At 39.4% G+C, this 20257-nt stretch overlaps 2 protein-coding genes and 1 long non-coding RNA gene across 3 annotated transcripts in view; 2 read left to right on the top strand and 1 right to left on the bottom strand.

Annotated features, from left to right (window-relative positions):
* NT5DC1 (5'-nucleotidase domain containing 1) overlaps nt 1–4808 on the top strand; it is a 135187-nt gene extending 130379 nt beyond the window's left edge. The window contains exon 12 of the mRNA XM_059176802.1: nt 3099–4808. Within this exon, the coding sequence (XP_059032785.1) occupies nt 3099–3214 (116 nt within the window). The 3' untranslated portion in view covers nt 3215–4808. The remainder of the gene's footprint in view (nt 1–3098) is intronic.
* Nucleotides 1535–14303, bottom strand: TSPYL4 (TSPY like 4). Its single transcript, XM_059176803.1, has 3 exons — nt 12236–14303; nt 6723–6892; nt 1535–1578 (listed from the first exon to the last, which is right to left on the bottom strand). The coding sequence occupies exon 1, from the start codon at nt 14195–14197 to the stop codon at nt 12947–12949; it is 1251 nt and encodes a 416-aa protein (XP_059032786.1). The 5' UTR covers nt 14198–14303; the 3' UTR covers nt 1535–1578; nt 6723–6892; nt 12236–12946.
* Nucleotides 14304–14331: 28 nt separating this feature from the next.
* Nucleotides 14332–16228, top strand: LOC131833094 (uncharacterized). The gene is made up of 3 exons (XR_009354318.1): nt 14332–14402; nt 15550–15608; nt 16066–16228. It is a non-coding gene; the product is annotated as an uncharacterized LOC131833094 (long non-coding RNA).
* The last annotated feature ends 4029 nt before the right edge of the window (nt 16229–20257 follow it).

The raw sequence follows: 20257 nt of genomic DNA, 5'->3' as shown, positions 1-20257 counted from the left end.
CAGCAGGGTCCAGTTCTCCACCTATTCCTTTATGGCAGATTCCTAGCCCCTCAAATTTTGTGTGCATCCCTTCAAAGACTGCCTAAACTCTACTAAGGTTTTTCTGCTACTAGTAACTGCCCCTGCCTCCAGGAAGAATTCAGGTGCATAAGAGAAAAAGCTGTGGCACAATGTCCACTCACTCTCTGCTTGCTAGGCCTTCCCAGAACCTGGGTACTCCGGTCTTACGATGATGATGATATGATGACAATTACAACCCTAAAATACATAGAACCTGCCCAAAAGTCCATTCTCTATGCCAGTGTACAAACCCATTGTCAGTATATACTCATTAAAATAATATCTCATTCTCATTAGTTTCAAAAGGATAGTTTAATTTTCATTTTGTTCCATGCTTATACACATGAAATTAAAGAAAGATAACCTAAATATACTTATTCCTTTTACAATTTTCCTGTAAAATAAACAGAACGTGTAACTTGAAGGAAGGGGCTAGCCCAGAATTAAACAATTATTTTCAGTTTTTCTATTTCACTCTTCCTTTATTTCAAAGTGATTTGATTTTATAGTGAGAGAATAAAGTAATGTGTTAGTAGAAGCCGATGAATTATTGTAGTAGTACGTGCATAAAAACCGGGTCAAAGGGACATGGTTATGAAATAGTAAGAAAGTCGAAGTAAAGTGAACCTTCATTATTCTAGGATTTAAATATTTCTCCAAAGAATGAGAAAATAACCCCCTCGCCATCTTCTGGGGGGGAATCACCTCTCCTTAAAGAAGCAGTACGAACAGTGCATCTCCCATTTTCATCTCCCAAAAGCTTTCTTCCATAGCCTCCTGGAAAAGAACTTGGTGCTAGGCTTTTGTCTTCTACCTTTTCTCAGGAGAAGATATTAAGAAGGACTTAACAGTCGTCAAACAAAGCTAAACATGTACCAATTTTTTGTGGGGAAAGGAGGAATTAATAGGTCATACTCAGTTGTTTTGATGTCCAGGATACTTCCTCAAAAAGCAAAGTGTTAGTCTCTAACTTAGCACTCTGCTATGTTCACATTCTCATATAGAAGTTTTATCTCACAGAAAACTTGAAATTGACTAGTTCAGTAGCATATTCAGTAAAGTCGGATATTACTATATAATCTACCATATCTCTCAAGCAAGAAAAATGGCTGGGAGAAAAATACTGACAGCTTATGGCTTCAGGCATATTGAGGATAGAATCTTTACATATATGTTATCCTGCTAATACCTCTTTAAAAAAGATCCAAGAGTTGTTCTGTTTCTGTTCTATTTTACATTGAACTTAATGTTCAAAGATATTTGTTCATTTTGGCTCACTTCATTTAATTGCTAGGCAATATGGTTGATAGGATAGTTTATTTAATACACGGAGTTTAATAGAATATTGTTGTGGCAAAGAAGAATTCCGTTTTTTCTGCTTTTGTCTTTTCTTCCAAAGAGCACCATTCTTTCCCTCTTGTTGAATCCCCAGTCTGGAGATCCTTGTTTTAATAGAAGAGTCATCTGATCTCACCTGGTTATACAATGCCAGATTTCTTAATGGATCTTTTCTGCTACCTGAAAGAGAAAATGTTTGCTTTAAATGACATAGGAGGTGAAAAACAAATACTCCCCTTTGCCTCTTAAAACCTTTTTTGTATTCAGGAAATGTTTCTTTCTTAATGAATATCGTATTAGATTTGGTTATTTCATTGACATATAAATACAAAAATTCATATTTATAGATTTTATAAGTTTGCACTTGCAAGCTATAGACATTATAGTGACTAGTTTGTAAGCACTATGATAATGTAACCATTTTTAACCTTATAGTAATAGCTACACAGAGACCTAGACATTTACTTTAGCAAATGTATAGGAAAGACCGAGAAGATGATGACTGTTTGAAGTGAGCCTGTATTATTTTAGTGGCATATCAGAAATCCAAGACCTCAGATACATGATTTTAGAAACTCATTGTTAACAAATTTACTTTCCAATGCCTTTTTAATGTTTGGCTCAAAATATACCACAGCTAAGTGAGCAGTCAAGACCGATGAAACTCACTAATATTTGGAAGTTTTTCTGTTTACATCATCTTGGGCTTCTCAGGCGTCAGAAAGGCAGTATCCTGCTTCCCAGTTTCTACACTGGTGTTTTCCTCTACTACTTGGGATTGATGATTCTCACTGGCATTTAATATAAAGTATAATTTTTATACTAGTGTCATTTTCAAAGTACTCAGTACTTCCAAATGATGTTTTACTTGTGAGATTTTTGAAATAAGGATTATTGCCCAGTATCTTCATGTGGACTGAGTATCATAACATGGCATGTATCATAGTGTTTTACTTGTAATATTTCTGGTAATGTTGCCTTGGAAGTCATTTGGGAAGATGATATCTGAAGGCTAGCTTTTGAGAAACTTAAAGATGTCACAGTGCCTCACCATTAATAAAGTATGCATTTTATGTTCTCTCTCCCAGTTTCCCTTGCGGCTATGTACACACACACACGTGTGTGCGCGCACATGTGCGTGTGTGTGTGTGTGTGTGAGAGAGAGAGGAGGGGGGTGATTATATGGAGAAAGCTGCCATACTGTCTATATTAAAATTCTTATTTATCTAAGCATTCAAAAATTATTCTTAGTAGCTCTCTTATTACTATTACTTATTACTCTTACTACTAAGGGCCAAGAAGATTATTCGTTCTCATTTATCAGTTACATGATGCTCTGAGTAGAGCCTGAGAGACTTTTAAATTAAAAAAAAAAAATTAGGTGAGCATGCCTATTTTATATGTTAACTTCTGTACAGAGAATGTTAAAATTAAACTCACTCGTTAGATCTCTGAAGATGATTTATAAAACTTCTAAATGTATCCTGACTTAAATATTATTGTAAATTTTATAGAGAAAAACATCTATACTCTTCATGTTATGTGCAACCTATCCAGGTGACAAAAGAAATATTAAAATTCTAAAAATCACAAAATTCTAAAAAAATAAGTTTTATTACCAATGACTCAAATTTTGATTTGTTTATAGTTATGAATGGCCTTTTTAGATCTGCCAAGTAATAATTTTTTTTTTCCCCCAGAATTACCCCTGGACTACAGATTTTCAAGATTCTCTTCCAGCAGTTCAAAAACAGCTGGCTATTATCCAAACCCTCCACTGATCTTATCAAATAATGAGACACTGACAACCAAATAAACGGTCTTATCTGAAAAAGGAAGAACCATATATGCAACAAGTGTACTGTAAAAATATTACCTTTCAAAAATACTGTAAAATGCTTTATAGGAACAAATTCTTAATGATAACTGACCAAGAAATTGATGTTTTTCCACAGGTCTCCTTTCTGTATAGACCATCTTGATGTGCAACAATTCTCATTAGATTAAAATCACAGTATCTTATAACTGAAAAGAACCTTAATATTTTCTATATGGATAGTTCTGAGATTAGGATTCACCTAGGGATTAGGACTCATCTGTGTAATATATACACATATTCACACAGGCAAACACATACATATTGACACACATGCCTAGACCAGTGGCTCTCAAAGTGTAGTCCCCAAACCACTAGCACGGCATCACCTGAGAATCTGATAGAAATACAAATTTGCATGCCCCACACAAGGCCTGCAGAATCAGAAGCTCAGGGAATGCTACCCAGCAAGCAACCTGTGTTTTAATATTGGTTTAATTGGTCTGGAAATATAGATGAGCATTGACATCTTTACCTGCCCCAAGAAAAATGTAGCCAGAATTGGGAATAACTGATCTATATCTGTTTCTTCCATTTATAACCAAAAACACTGAGTCTAGTGAGAACAAACTATCCAAGCTATCTATCAGGTTTTATGCTATTTTTACATTTTCCAAAACAAGGAGCTAAAGATTTCTTGTGAAATCAGTATGGGTCAGAAATGAGATGAGAAACAACTCTTTCAACCTCTAATATTACTTATAAGGGTTCCCCCCCCCAATAATGTTAAAGGCTATATAATTAGTTTTCATTCATCTTAAGGTATATATTCTCAATGGGACAAAAATTAGTTCTTGGGGTGAAAAAAAATTAGATAATGCAGTGAATTGTGCTCCTCCAAAACTCAACCCTACCCAGTAAATCTTATTCTTCAGCATTAATTTCTCTCGTTAGGGAGAAATAGCATTTAAAGTTAAATTTATTAATTAAATTTAATTTGGTTGAATTTAATTTTTCTGGAGGGGGAGGGGAGATAGTAATGAAAAAAAGATTGAGAAAAACCCTTTAAGAGGTTTTATAGTTATACTACAACCCAGGATCACTGTGTTCCATGAGCTTTGTATAGTCCTCTAATAGTAGCTACTTGTAGCAAGATGTCTGGAGCCAGAAGTTTACAATAAATTCCTGGTTACTGTTTTATGTTATAATTTCACTCTCTCCATGTCAGAAAACACAATGGTCGCTATCATTATTTTACCTGGATTGTAGCAGAGAACTTAACATATTGATGCATGTAATGAAAAGATAAATATTTCATTAAATTTTTAAATGCTCAAATAATCCCAAATGTATTACGGGAATGAGTATCTCAGGGTGGGTAAACAGTTACTGAAATTTTTTCCTTAATGTCAGTAGCTCTGTTTGATATCTACTAATAAGTATATGGTAATGTATTTGAAATTGATTTCCAAAATCTTATTGGAATATGGTAACAAACACACAATCAGCTTAGGGCTAAACGAAAGATACTGTCTCATGTATGCAAATAGATATTTAATTTCTCTAAAAATAAAGCTATTTTTTCTTATGTGAATTTATTTTGTCAATGGGAAAGAAGAATGTATCTTTAAATGCTTATAAACTGCTATTATTAATATGAAAAATGAGAACCCCAAAATATGTTAATTACACATTTTTGTCACTAAGGAGTGAAAAAAATGGGCTCAAGTTCAAAGTTCTCATCCTACTTTTACCTCTAGTTAGGAAAGGGGTCCCAACAAGTAACCAACTACCCAATCAGACCTGTTTTTTTCATCTTGTCAAAAGACAAGGTGAAGGTTTATTTCCAAGTTTCCTACCATCATTCCAGCAGACTCAGTTCTTCTAATGAATGCTGTTTTTCTGTTGAACTATAATTAGACCTTTTAAGTTTTTTTATTTCATTTTTTCTAAAAAGTGCCAGTGTTTCTAATTGTGTATGAAAAGTAAAAATAATTTTTAAATGGCACTATAAAAATTAAAAAGAGAAGAAAAGCTGTATATTCTTTAATAAAGTTAAATGAAGAAAGCTGGAAAATTGTGTAAGTGGACAGAGGATTTAAGTTTAATATTAGCATGCAGGCAAACATTCACCATCTGAAAGATGACTAAAAATAGATACAAGAGATTTTAGATTTTCTTTGCTGGCCACTTTTGATCTCATCAGCAGAGGAGAGATCTGAATGTCACAATGGTAAAAGTTTGTCAGAATTTGGTTTCTGGAATATTGAGGTAGCAGAAAATTCAGTTAAACCATGAATTAATTGCAATCTAAAATCAACTAAAGGGGATTCTTGAAATTCATGGGTCTGAACTGCACAGGTCTGCTTATATGCAAATGTTTCTTTCTACAGTACTGTAAATGTATTTTCCTTATGATTTTAATGCTTTTTTCTAGCTTACTTTATTATAAAAATGTAGCATATAATACATATACAAACTATGTGTTAATGTTATCAGTTAACAGTAGGGTATTAGTAGTCAAGTTTGGCAGGGTTGTCAAACATTACACAGATTTTTTACTATGCAAGGGGGAGGGGGCCCTAATTCCCATATTGTTCAAGAGTCAACTGTACTTCTGAGTTTTTTAACCTGAAATCAGGTATTACACCCACCAATTTTCATATCCAACAACTTTAAATATATTTAAAGCAAAAAAAAAAAATACACACACACGTATATATACACACTTATATATGTATACCCACACTTTAATTGAATTGGTGTGAATGAAACTCAAATCTATATGATTATTATATATAACAAACCAGCATAAAATAGAATGTCAAACTCTCATAACCTTGACTATATTAAAGTCATATGGATAGCTTTTTCTTAAATATGTTACTGTAACATACCCTTACCTCTTCTCAGGGTGTTGAGAAGAAGGTTATTGTAAGAGTTGACCTCCAGAGTACTATAAGACAGGGATATACTCAAGAGTTAACTCACCCAGTGTGCTGCCCATGAAAATCCTTGGGCATGGTCCAGTCCACATTGGGTGAATTCAAAAAGGTGTCTCTTGTTGGTCTCTAGAATCATCCTCAGAAATAATGGTAAAAAAATAATGGCAAAGAGTGCTAACTCTTCACCAGGCTACTTCATGTACCCAATTATCCCCTACAGCATGCCTATAAGGTGTGCATAACTAAAATTTCACAGAGAAGGACATTGAAATTCACGGAGGTTAAATAACATAATTACTCAAAACTGTACTGTTACTAAGGATCAGAGTCTGTACATGAGCCCAAGTTTCACCCCAGAACTCATGACCTTAGTTGATTGACACCTTAAAGTCTTCCAACATTGTAAGATTGGGGCAAATTATCAGTCTAAAACCACACTTCAAATTTAACAGTCACACCACAGCAGGACATGTAAGGGATTACAAATAAAGACACAGGCTCTGTCCTAAAGTAACAATTTAGTAAAAAAATAATAAAGCAAAGATCTATGACCTAGAACTTACCTGGGAGAGTAAAATAGAAAACCAAGAATCACGGAGTCCTAAAATGTATAATGAAGTCTACTCTTCTTAGAAGCCACATATACTAAAGTCATCAGTAAGCAGGTCTATTCTTTCTTCATTTTCAGGTTCAAATGTTCACCTTGCATACTTAGCAAATTTCCCCTCTGGTGCTGAGAAAACCAAAATGGAAAAGGAATAATGAAGACTGATCCAAGTAAACTTAATGGGAGATGGGATATCTGGGCCTATTGAGAGAAGTTGGGTCAGGTCATTAATTAGAAAAACTACTACAATATTACATAGACTGCTTGACAGTTTTCCATACCGTGCACCTGTTTCTCAGTCTTTAAAAGAAGAAGAAAAAAAAAAAAAAAAAACCCTTATTTTACTTTATTGGTGCTTTGGCGTTGGCACTTTCTTGGTAAAGATTAAAACTTAATATAGTTTAATAATGAGAAGGATGGGGCACCTGACTGGCTCACAGTTGGTAGAGCATGAGACTCTTGATCTTGGATGTGAGTTTAGCCTCACCTTGGGGGGTAGCGTGTACTTAAAATTTAAAAAAAAAAAAAAAACTTTAAAAAATTAATTAAAATAAATTACTAGAACCTATTAAAAGCAATCACTATGTTGAATCAATTAGAAAATACTCAAATTCTCTAAATTTAATACAAATGTCAACATTTTACAGTTCCTAGCAACTAAATTTCATAAATATTTAAAGTCCTTTTTGTACATTTACTCCCTTTGATGAAGTCAACAAACTGCTAATTTCATTCATTTTTGTGGCAATTCTCAAATTGCATTTGTAGGGCGCCTGGGTGGCTCAATGGGTTAGAGCCTCTGCCTTTGGCTCAGGTCATGATCTCGGGGCCCTGGGATCGAGGCCCACATCTGGCTCTCCGCTCAGCAGGAAGCCTGCTTCCCCATCTCTCTCTGCCTGCCTCTCTGCCTACTTGTGATCTCTCTGTCAAATAAATAAATAAAATATTTAAGAAAAAAAAAAGATTGCATTTGTAAATTTCCGTAGTGTTTTAATCTGTGACTGTATGGAACCGTGTATTAAGTGATAAAAAGTAACCTTTCAAAGACCAATCATGGATGCCTGGTGGCTCAGTCGTTAAGTGTCTGCCTTCAGGTCAGGTCATGATCCCAGGATCCTGGGATCAAGTCCCACATCAGGCTCCTTTTGCCTGCCACTCTCCCTGCTTGTGCTCTCTTTCTTTCTGACAGATAAATAAAATCCTAAAAAAAAAAAAGAAAAAAGAACCAATCATGAATGAATGAAGAATAACTTCAACTGAGTCCTGATTATTCACATAAATGAGTTTTGTTTTATGCCAAATTTAGTACAGATATTTATAACAGTGGAAGATACCCTAGGCTTGAAATAAAAAAATATACATTTCAGTGACTTGCATCTTAAGCACATTTACTTCAACTTTCTGAGCCTGTTTTCTCAAATATTTAAATGGAGATAGTAAGATCTGTGTCAGAACTATAAAAGTAACAGAACACAAATGGATGTGCCAGACATACCGGGATTTCCTGAGACTGTCAAACTAGAGACCGTATCTTTGACACAAATCAGATATCCAAGGCTCAACTGTGAGTCTGTGGAGCAGGGGATTCAATAACAATACAGGTAATTTTTGTTTCTATGATAAACACTGATTACAGAAACGACTCAACTAGACATAAAGGAGAAGCAGAAACAGCAACAGCAGTAGTGGGAGATGGGACCCTGAGTATGGAAAGCTAGAGAAGCCTTTTGTCATTGTCAAGTCTTAGCTGAATATCCAGAAATGGAAAAGAATGCTCCCGGAGATTCTGTTATGTGGGGTCCAGGGAAATTATGAAGGATGACCCTACTAACAGCAATATGGTCTGAGCAGACCAAATGATACTTGGTGAACAGAGGAGAGAACCTCACTTAACTTACTTGGAGGTCTGCATAAGGAATAATTTGGGTCTAGAATTGAAAAAGAAAAAAAGCCAATGAAAAGAAATGGGGCAGGGATATGGGAGTAAACCAATTAATTTGTAAGTGAAAACTACATAATGTCTAATTGAGTCTAACTTAACAGAACAGAAATCTAACAAATGACTGGCACCAACCTATTAGAAAAATGAATACCATTGGTTACAGCTGATGATAAACCAAGGACAACAAAAATGACACTTTTCTGACCATGTCCAGAAAGGAGAGAATGCTTGAAACAGGTGCTTGACAATGCAAAAAACCGATCAGTGAACTGAAAAGGTAAAATAGACTATGGAGTTTGGATCAGAGTATAGTTTGCAAAGAAAACCTAGCTCTCTGAAACTTAAGTTCTCCAGGTCTAGAAAAAATATATACTTAAGTAAAACCTGCAAGTATGAATTGCATCAAGAGTCAGCGGGTCCCTTTAATAATAATTTGAGGCCATTTATGTAAAATTTTTGTTTAGATGGCTAAAAATACCATTCATTTTCACAGGTCTTGCAATATCCACAGCCCCCTCAACTCCAGAGAATACAGAAGTATTTAGCTCTAAAACCTTCATGTGACAGTTGCTGAGTAGCAAAACATTACTAATTAGATGTCTGAGATCATTTGTTTCTAGACACTACATGTCAATCACAATTTTTGTTATTCTTTTTAGAGCACGACAGTGTTGTAAGAAAAGAAATTAAGCACTTACAGAGTACAGTAATTAATTTCTTCCAAAAGTCTATCTTAAGCTCACTGAGAAAAAAAGAAGATCAGTTAAATGTAGTAAACAAGAATGGTGCCTTAAAAATTGTTTCCACTAAGCGAAGTTAGAGAAAGACAAATACCATTATTTCATTCATTTATATGAATTTAAGAAACAAACAAGAAAAGGGGGAAAAAAAGACAAAAGGAGAAACAGACTCTTATTTATAGAGAACAAACTGATGGCTACCAGAGGGGTGAGGGTGAGGGTGTGGGTTAAATGGGTGATGGGGATTAGGAGTACACTTGCTAAGATGAGTACAGGGTGTTATATGAAATTGTTAAATCACTGTATTGTAGGCCTGAAGCTAATATAACACTGTATGTTAATTAACTGGAATTAAAATAAAAACTTAAAAAGCCAAAAATGTTTTCTACTAACAACACTGTTTAGTACAGACTAAAAAAAAAAAAAAAAAAAAAAGTGCTTCAGTTGCCTTCAAGAACTGCACTAGTTGAATAGGAAAAATTTTGTTCATGAGCATAAAGTTAGTTAGTCTTCTTATTTACCATTTTTCAAGAAAAAAGTCCTAGAAATTTGGTGGCTTTTTTTTTTTTTTTTTTTTTTTTTGAAGTTCAGGGCAATGCTTACTGTGACAATTTGGTAACTTTAATGATTTCCCAACCTTTTATTAGCCTAGACAACACAGAACTTTATTTTTATTTTTTGGTGAAAACAAGAAGTACAGCAGTGACAGACTTTATTTTTCCTTTGCGCACATATAAGAAGACTGAAGTACTTAACGATCCTCATTTAGTCTGACAGAGCAATTCTACAAGTACGTACACTGGTTAGGAACGTAAGATGTCAAGTACAACATTACCATTAGGGCAAGAAATATCAAGACAATAGAGCTGTGTTTTTCTTCTTGAGATTACTTTCACAAGACAGCAACAATTTGCAAAATTTCAGAGATCACATTCAAATTATATTTCTTAGAATAGAACTATATATGAAGACAGACCAGAACAAGCTGATATATTAATGACTATTCACAGGTTTCATACTGCACAGGAACAATTTTGATATTTTTGCACTCAATTACAAGCAAAAAGCAGGCCTGTAAATGTCAATTTTGCCAGCAAGCAAAAACAGAGAAAGGAATTAATAGGATTCTACTCAAATACAGTGAAATAAGGAGCACATACCATTAATCTTCCACACAGAAAAATATCCTACGATAATAGAGAGAAAACATTCAGCCTTGCATTTTTGTGTACAAAAATCGACTGGTGAATTCAAGGGAATTAGGGAAAAGTACTCCAAGCATCCTCTTCAAACACCAACCACTTTGATTCTCCCACCTTCCTGGGAAAAGCTTCAGGGACCGCTCCCCACCACCCCCAACCCTGCAGGGTTCCAATCTTTTCCGTGCCTTTCCAAGAATACTCCACAGCAGGTTCATTTCTTTTCTGAAATGAACAGGTTTCAGGTTCCTCCGCCTACAGTACCCTCCCCACTTGCTGTGCCCTGGCCTCCCAAACACACAGAGCTTACGGGAAAGGCCTTCAAAAAAAAGGAGAAAGGCAGAGAGTCATTACTATCACTACATACCACCCAAGAAAGACAGCCCTGACTGCTGTCCCCCCTACTAGAAACTGTCCTGGAACTCCAGACAGACACCACACATCCTCATAGACCCCTAGGAGGGAAGCTTGGCATCTCCCACATGTAGATTCAGCTGCTCCCTAGTTTTGGGGGGACAGAAGCAGGGAAAGAAATGCGGAAGTGCAGGAGAACCAGAAAGGCCAGGATGGAGGCCCCTGGGACATCAGAGCAGCAATAAAGTTGAGGACAGAGGTGACCCTCAAAATGCTGCCCTGTGTTATTTCTAAGTGATCCAAGGCCACCACCCCCCAAATTTCCAAGTTTGGAAAAGAAAGGTGAAAAGAAAAAAAAGAGTGAAAAGAAGTAGAGTGAAAGTAAGTTTTGGTTGCTTTACACCACAACCTGCTCGGGTCTGCCTTAAATCCATCCCTGTGAGGCCCCCTGTCTTTCCCCTCTGCCTCTCAAACTAAACTCAGGAAACACAGGTGTTGGTAAATGGACAGGGGGAAAGGGTGGGGTTGTCAAAGCTGGCCCAAAAGAACACTGCACATAACTCAACCTACACAGGTCTCCCTTTGAAACTTTCAGACCCTACTAAAAACAGAGTAGGGGGAGGCATGAAGGCAAAAGAGCACAGATAGAGATCTGGAGTCTATTGTGCAGTGAGTGCCTTTCTCCCTCTGGACACAGTCAAGTTGAGAGCAAATAAAACAAAAAGCCTGCTTTTGCCAGTCTGATTTTGTTTCTGATCTATAACTGTTTAGGAGAGAGGGGGAGGGAGGGAGGGAGAGGGAAGCAGGGGGGGGGGAGGGAGATAGTAGATACAGAACAGGCCCCACAAACCAGAATGACCTCTCCCCCAGTGCCCTCACCCCGGCAACTTTCCTGCTATCATTCTGAGAATGAGTGCAAGAGTTAGCAGGGGGATGCCTAACAAAGTTGGCCAGATTCAGGGCGGTTGGTTGGCTACAGCTCAGAAAGCCTAACTGCTGGAAGGGAACCATTACCAGCCTTGCTTTGGGCACCATCACATATGCCCGCCCAAGCTGCCCAACAGCCAATTGGGTTTATAGGTACCATCTGATGGGGCAGGGGGTTGGAGGGGAAGTTCCCTATGTGCTGCCTGGGAGCTTAAATCCACAGACAGTTGCTGAGGAAGCAGGCAAAGCTCATCCAGAAGGCTAAGAGCAGGTTTGGGTGGGCCACAGCACAGACCTTCATACTCACCTGTCAGTACCTGTTCACAAAGCAGAGTGCCCAAAGGCAAAAGAAGACTAATGCAGTTAACACTGAACACCTCTCATCTGTTACCTCATTCATGCCTAGTAGCCACCCACCAGCCACCTTATTCTGCCACATAACAAGCTGGGTGGATGGCACAGGCCAGGAAGGCAGGTAGGAACCAGTCAGTGGTAGGCAGAATGTCCAGTTTGGGTTGACGGCTGGCATCATCTAGATCAGCTTCATCTTGCAGCAGTGAAATTCAAAGAACTTGACATACAGTACACGGGTATCAGGAGGACAGTCAGCATAGAGTATGAAGCCCAGCTAGTTATCTGCAAAGGTATTTCAAGCCTCTTTGTGGTAGATAACCACTTAAAAAACTCGGAGAAGACCATGGTCACAGACAGGGCCCAAGGCATGCAAAGGAAGGCAGTGTCTATCTATCTACAGCATCATGTGCTTGGCATGAAGCAGTACAAGGCCATGCACTTGGAACATGTAACAGGATACAGAAGAGCATAAAGGTCCAGAGGAAGAAGAACACAAGCGTATAAGAGTCAACCTTGCAACTGACTGTTGGAGATTTAGAAGAACCAAAGGATAAAATAGTCCAGTGTGAAGAAAAAGCAAATAGACTGCATGCTGTTGGCTAAGCACAGGTTCAAAGGGAGGTGGCCAGGAGACTTGTGCTGGAGCTTCTCACAAGGTCATCAGTTAGCCAGACTGGAACCTGAAGGACCTGGGGCTCTCCACTGGCTGCCTTGCTGGGTCTCGGATTCCACGGCGAGGCCCTTCACCCATCAGGTAGTACTGTAGGGGATTGGGCCACAGTTCTGCTTTGATAATCTCGGCAATCCTGTCGAATTCTAGGAGGCTGTGGTCTGAGAACCAGTTAAAGAAACTGGGGATAGTGTTTCCTTCCCGGTTCCTGTGGATATGGGACTGGGGGTCTTGGCCCCTGTGCCAGCGGATTGGAGTGGAAAGAGACACCACCCTTCCGGAGGATCTGCGCTCATATTCTTTGACAAGCCCCTCGTTTCGGAAGTAGGGGTTGCTCTGAAAGATGAACTTGAATTTGCAGCCGGCTCTTGGGTGTTTGAGCTCCTCCACCTCCAAATTGATCATGTACCTCATCATGTCTTCATCTTGGCCACTGATCATAGGTGACAGCTGGGGGTGGTTCCGAAAGGCAGTGACCCAGAAACCTGGGATATTCTGGATAATGAAACTTCTGCGCTGCATATGAAGCCTTCGCATGCGGCCAAACTTGCGCTCCAGCTGAAGGAAGGCCCTGTCGGCCTGGGCATTCACGTTGGACAGCTCCTGATCGATGGCCTCCAGCGAATCCATGCAGTTACTGATCTTCGGGGCCTTGCCCGGGGCCTCCTCTTTCAGCCCTCCTCCCACCTTCTTCTCCTTCTGCATCGCCTTCTTTTCCTCCACCACCTCCTCTGCTCCCCCCTCCTTTCCCGCAGCCGCTGAAGCGGCGCACTTTTTGGTCGTCATGTCCTTGGCCTTCGCCCCAGGCATCATCTGAGACCCCAGCCCCCCTGCGCCACAGGCTTCTAGAGCTTTCTCCCCAGCAGGGCCCTGCGGCTCTCTAGGCTGACAGCCATTTTCCTGGCTATTGTCGGTCGCCACCGCGGCGGAGGCTGAGGCAGGGGCGGCTGCCAAGCCTTCCGTGGGGAGCAGAACCTCTCTCTGCCCCGATCTGGTCGCTACACGGCCGCGACTCCCAAAAATGCGAACGCGGAGCACCGGGGCACAACTAGCCGGGTTCTGGGGTGCGCCTCCCTCCGCGGCGGTCTCCAAACTGCCCTCACCTGTGTCCGCCATCACCGGCGTCGCCTCGGTTTCCTCGCCCTGGCACTGGTTTAGGTCCGGATGTCCCGGGGCAGGCTCGGCAGTAGTTTGGCCGCAGTCTTGAGCGGCAGCAAGATCGTTGCCCTCGTCCAGGCCGCTCATTTTGGTAGAAGGCAGACCTGCAGGAGGAGAGCGTCGCTTGTCCTCCGCAGAAGCCGCGCTCCGCCCCGATCCACCCCTCTCTTCGACTCTGGCGGATGCTGCTATGACAACCGGTGACGTCACGGCAGCGGCGCCGGCACTTCGCGCGAGACTTCGCGGAGCCTTGTGATGATCTCAGTCGAGGGTATCCCTTTGTCTCTGTGTGGTGAGCTGTGTTTCGTCCTCTTGGAAAGGGTTTGATTTGCACAACTGGGGGCAGACCAAATCCAAACCTGTGAGAGTTGTGTTAATGTGCATTTCAAAGGCTCCGGATGAAATTCTAAGCCACCTACGCTCTTAATTTTCTCTTAAAATATTTACTTAAAGGTTAAGTCATTGTTCAAGTGGGTCAGCTCATAGGGCCTTTGGTGGATAGGAAGGTGGATTCAGCAGTTCACATGCCTGCTTTCTTAATGTACATATTCATGACTGTTACTGAAGAATCGAGATGAGGGGCACCTCAGTGGTTCAGTGGGTTAAGCCTCTACGTTCGGTTCAGGTCATGATTTCAGGGTCCTAGATGGAGCCCCGAATTGGGCTCTCTGCTCAGCAGGAAGCCTGCTCCCCACGCCTCCCCCGCACCTGCGATCTCTCTTTCTGTCAAATAAATAAATAAACTCTTTAAAAAAAAGAATTGAGATGAGCGGAGTTTCATCTTTAAGAGAACTGTTGGTCTAAAAACTTAGGGGGGGGAAAAAAAAACTTAGGAACAGTGGAAAACTTTTTTCATCCTAATAAGACAAAATGAATTATTTCGTGTGTTTATGTATGTTGGCCAGCACCTATAAAGATGTTGGACAATATTTCCTCTTCATTTTTAACTAATATGAGTAGCAAATGTATTTTCTGTATTTAGAGTTGACCCGTTGACCCTATATAATCCTTATATAAAAGGAGTTCTTGCTTTATAATGCTTGTAGGCATGGAGCCAGCAAATAGTTGCCAAAATTTGCCCCTGTGATAATTTACTGCGGGACAGAAGTAATAATCAACTGTTTGCAGGCACTGAAACTAGTAATTGTCCAAATTAGCATATTTTAAGTAACACTCAATGCTAATGTTAAAATATTTACTTAAAATTTGTCTTTTCAAGTCAGCTCATACGACTCATCTAACAGTGATGTCAACTCTGTTCTAGGTGTTGTTTTGTTAATCCTTAGATGAATGCAAGAAACAAAGAAAACTTAAATTTTGCATATTTTTGTTTAACATTTTAAATTCATGTTAGAAAAAAATGTTTATGATTATAAATAACTCTTTTTAATAGAAACTACACTACAGAGCACCCCAGCTTATGATCACTTTTAAATTAGGGCTCAGAAGAGGATCCAATGAAAAGTAAGGATGTAGGAGAAACGGATTTGCAAAAAAGGTAGGTAATATTGAGGGAAGTAGTGCAGACCCTGTGCAACTAAGAATGAGGTGCTCATAGAAAGATACTGGCTGACATTACAGAGAGACAGCCTCTCATGCGGCTTCATCATTTACCTCACAAAAGTTTACTAGAAAATTTATAAACAATTAAGATGTTTTTGTACCCCCTAGTCAGCCTACTCAAGGACAGACTGTCCAGACTGACTCATGCACCCAACCAGATAACCCACAACAGTTGTGCAAACAAGATTCACTCTTCTCAGGCTACAATTACTTTTCTCTCCTTTTTTCCCTCTTTTAATAAATTCTATTTTGTCTCTGTGGGGTGAAATCAGTGTACTGATTTATCCTCTTTCTAAATAAGTAAACAATGTATTATAATTAAGTGACTTTATAATTAAGTGATTTTATCACTTTGGGTTATTCTTTGACACAACTCTGTTTCCTTTCTTAAGGAGTTTTTGTACTGTGGAAGGATTGATCCTCTAGAATTATAACCTGAGCCAAGAAGCAGAGAAGCAGCAAATGTTGAATGAAAGCTCCTTTGCCATACAAGAAAGAATTTGCTATTTGCAATGGAAGATTAGAAAATTACTAAAGACTACTACTACCTGTGAACCTTTTTTCTCATTGCATGTGTCAAACTTTTTAATAGACTTTTTATCTCCACTACTTGAAACATCCCCATGCCTAGCTTTGATTATTCCTGTCAATGGAATCATTTTCCATTAATGACAACCTGCCCATTCTTGAAACTCCATTCAATCCTACCTCATGTAGATTGCACTAGGCATTTTAATTCATTTAATTTCATAAAGAAGGACCCAGGAATCACAGAGAAGTTAACTCACTCATGGTGAGATATTAATTGCCAAACTGCCTCTTCTCATCTCCTATGTATAACCTTTCCTTATCACCTTACCATTCTTTTTTTTTTTTTAAATTTTATTTATTTGTTTGACAGATCACAAGTAGGCACAGAGGCAGGCAGAGAGAGAGAGAGGAGGAAGCAGGCTCCCTGCTAAGCAGGGATCCCGATGCGGGGCTCGATCCCAGGACCCTGGGACCATGACCTGAGCTGAAGTTAGAGGCTTTAACCCACTGAGCCACCCAGGTGCCCCTCACCTTACCATTCTTATAGTCCTCTGAATTTCCGTAACTCTTATGACTTCGCCATGCAAATTAGAACTTCTCTTTTATCTTTAACCTTCTTGGTGGTTTTGTGCAGATGGGTCTCCTCATCCCAGCTAGACAAGGATGGCTGCACAGTGACTTCTTCCTTGGCATCTACTGCAGGATAGCCCAGTGACGATCTCATTGAAGATTGTAATGAATTTCATTATTTGATTAAATGAAAAATTTTATAGGTTTTACCAAAGTGAATGAGTCTGCTAGTATTTTGAGTTCAGTGGATATATATTACAGGTATGAATCATTTTATTTGCATATTAGAATATAGGATTTTTGGTACACAACAAAGCCTGTTCTGCTGGCAACTGACAATAAGCCTCACTACAGAGAAAAAGATGTATCAGTAATATGACCATATGGAAAAATATTAGCAGGAAATGCCATGAAAATCTAAGAGGTTATTTTCATTTGCCACAAGACTAGGACTGTAACAAAAGTTCAAACAAATTAATACAGTCAAATAGGAATGACTTTACTAAAGTGTATAGTAAATACTGGAAGATTTAGGAAATACCCACTGTTGTTAATCTTGAACAAGTTTGTCTTTTTCAAAATGATAGGGTTTCTGGATATATATTCACTACACTTATTGTCTTCTAAATGTGTAATCTTATTTAATCCTCAAAACAGCCCTGTGAAGTAACAATATTATGACCTCCATTTTACATACCTCAGAAGGAATTCAACCAAAGAACTGAGTGGTTTATCCACTGTCACACAACAACGATAGAGCCATAATCTGAACCCAGATAATCTGACTCAAGAACCTGCACATTCATTATATTGTCAGCAATTCTGCACAACATATAAAATTCAAAAGCACTTTCTTAGAAATAAGACCATATGACTTATTTATGACTATCATATGACTATCCCAATTTAATGTTAAATATTATCATCCTATTCCCCTCTGTCCACCCAGAAAGTTACTAACAATTATTAGAGAAGTGCCCAGTTACTAAAATGAGATACAGGAATTCATGATCTTGGATTCAATGCTGTGAGTCAACAGTTTTCAGTCCATCAGATGTAACATTCTCTTTGTTCCTTTATTATTTCTTTATTGGTATTGTGTAGATCATCTTATTGGAGGAGGGCAAAAGACATGGGCTGCATTTCTATCTCTGCCTTCATGAGCAACGGAAATTTGGACAAGTGGTTTAATTTTTTAATCTCAATTTCCACATTTTATAAAATGGGAATCATAAAGGGCACCTGGCTGGCTCAGTCAGAGGTGCATGCAACTTTTGATCTTGGGGTTGTGAGTTTGAGCCCTATGTTGTATATAGCCTACTTAAAAAAGGGGGGGGGTGTAAGATCACCCAAACTGTTTTTATTCACTGCTCACAGAAATGGGGTCCATAATGTAACGTAGGTGAACCTTCTTTGTAAGTTGCTTTCCTGATGTTGCTTTCCTTCTCCCTCACCCCCATCTCCATCTTTCTTTTTTTCCTTCTTTTCTTTAAAAGTTTCATGGTCCATGAAACATGGTCCATTTTATGGACCATAACAGTGAAAAGATACAGAATTTTCAAACAATTTCTCTTAAATGACCCTTATCATATGGAAGGAGTTGTGTCCCTAGGACTGAGTCCCCTCTCCAGGGCTCTAAAGCCCAGAATTAAGTTGAGCAGCAACAGAAGCATTCTATGGAAATGTGTCTCTTCCTCAGACAAGACAAAGGCATCTTTAGCAGACAGACCCTGTGTGTCAAGGGCCAGGCAAAATTGCCCTTCCCAACAGAAAACTGTCCTGCTTTTTGGGAAAACAGTGGCTGAAGAACAGCTTCCTTCACATTCAAAGAAGTTGCTAGTCTAGTTGAATCTTTTTTTTTTTTAATTTTTTATTTTAAGATTTTATTTATTTGACAGAGAGAGAGAACACAAGAAGGCAGAGAGGCTGGCAGAGAGAAAGGGGGAAGCAGGCTCCATCCTGAGTAGGGAGCCCGAAGAGGGGCTTGATCCCAGGACCCCAGGATCACGACCTGAGCTGAAGGCAGAGGCTTAACCGACTGAGCCACCCAGGCACCCCTCTAATTGAATTTTTGTAGGCAAGAGTCAAGGGTGGGTCTGGCTTTGGTACCTGTTATGCCCCAATAATGGGTCCCTGATTAAAGGAGCAAGACTGATATAAAAGGGAAGGTAAAGCAAAGCTTTATTTCATGCCAAGCATCAAGAATCAAACTGACCAGCCAGGGCTGTGCTTCTTACAGAGAGGGCGACCTCGCTCTCCTTTATGGACTGGCTTTTAAGGGCCTGGCCACACACAGGAGGCCAATGAAATTGTAACACACAGAGAAAGCTGCACAGTGATGCTAGGTGACCAATTGAATTACAATTTACCCTATAGTAGACATTTGACCCAGCCTATCACCTTGGTTAGGATTGGCACTCAAAAGACTCCCAAAGGGTGGGGTCCATACTCCTTGGTAGCTAGGGAGACCGTATGCAACCCCCCACTGATCAGATGTCTCCACCTGGCCTGACCCACCCTTGTATTTGAGCTTTGTTACCTGAGGCTGGTTTCCAGGACTTATTTTTAAGTAAGTCCCATAGGGGAAGGGGAGCAGGGACAGTTTAAGGGTTAAACAACAAGGTTATTGTTTAACCTCAATGGAAGCCTCTGGCTAAAATATAAAAATATAAAACAGGTCCTCACAGTACCAATTCAGTGTGAAGTTTGATGTGGTGGCCATGAAAATGCACCTCCTGGGCTTCCAAATACAAGCCGAGTAATTGTTCAGGAGTCTGAATGCTGCCCCCGGAAATCTATAGCTCCCTTTGCATTCTGGCCCTACGTCCTGTGAGCAACTCTAGCCAATGCCTGAGTGTGGCTAGGAAGCTAAGGCAAGACCATTTCTAGAAGATGTGGGACTCAACTGACAGCTGCTCAAGGACTCCTTGTTGGCCTTGCTGAATCTTCCTTGGATGGCGCAGGAGACTGGGACACTTGCACCCAACTTTCTCTTGCTCTCTTTTTCACTCAGAGTCCGATTTTCTTTCTGGTCAAATAAATGCCTCTTCCATCTTTTTTCCAGCTCCCTCCCCATTTCACTTGCTCATACAGTCATTTCCCCTAATAAAATCTTCGCACATTTCATCCCAGCTTGACTTCTTTTCAGAGGATCCAGAATAAAATATTTAACAGATCATTTGAACTTCTCAGTTTCCATTTTTATATCTTGCAAATTGGGGGTTGGGGGACAGAGAAAGAGCTAGAAGTGGGGAAAGGCAGTGTCTTAAGAAGGCCATGACTGCACTAAATGACATGATGAAATAGTTAGATGGCTATACCTAAGAATCCCTAGTTCTGATGAAGTCCCAGAACCTAAGTCAGGTTCGGTGGGGTGAGGTTCGGAGCTGATGACTAAAGAAAGAATTCTTAAGACATCTTTGGTGCAAAATGGTGGTTTATTAAAGCACGGGGACAGGACCCGTGGGCAGGAAGAGCTGTTGC

This window comes from Mustela lutreola, chromosome 6, assembly GCF_030435805.1.
Source record: "Mustela lutreola isolate mMusLut2 chromosome 6, mMusLut2.pri, whole genome shotgun sequence".
In the NCBI taxonomy this organism is placed as follows: domain Eukaryota; kingdom Metazoa; phylum Chordata; class Mammalia; order Carnivora; family Mustelidae; genus Mustela; species Mustela lutreola.
The sequence above is the reverse complement of the archived record's forward strand: the minus strand, read 5'-3'. Positions and strand labels throughout refer to the sequence as shown.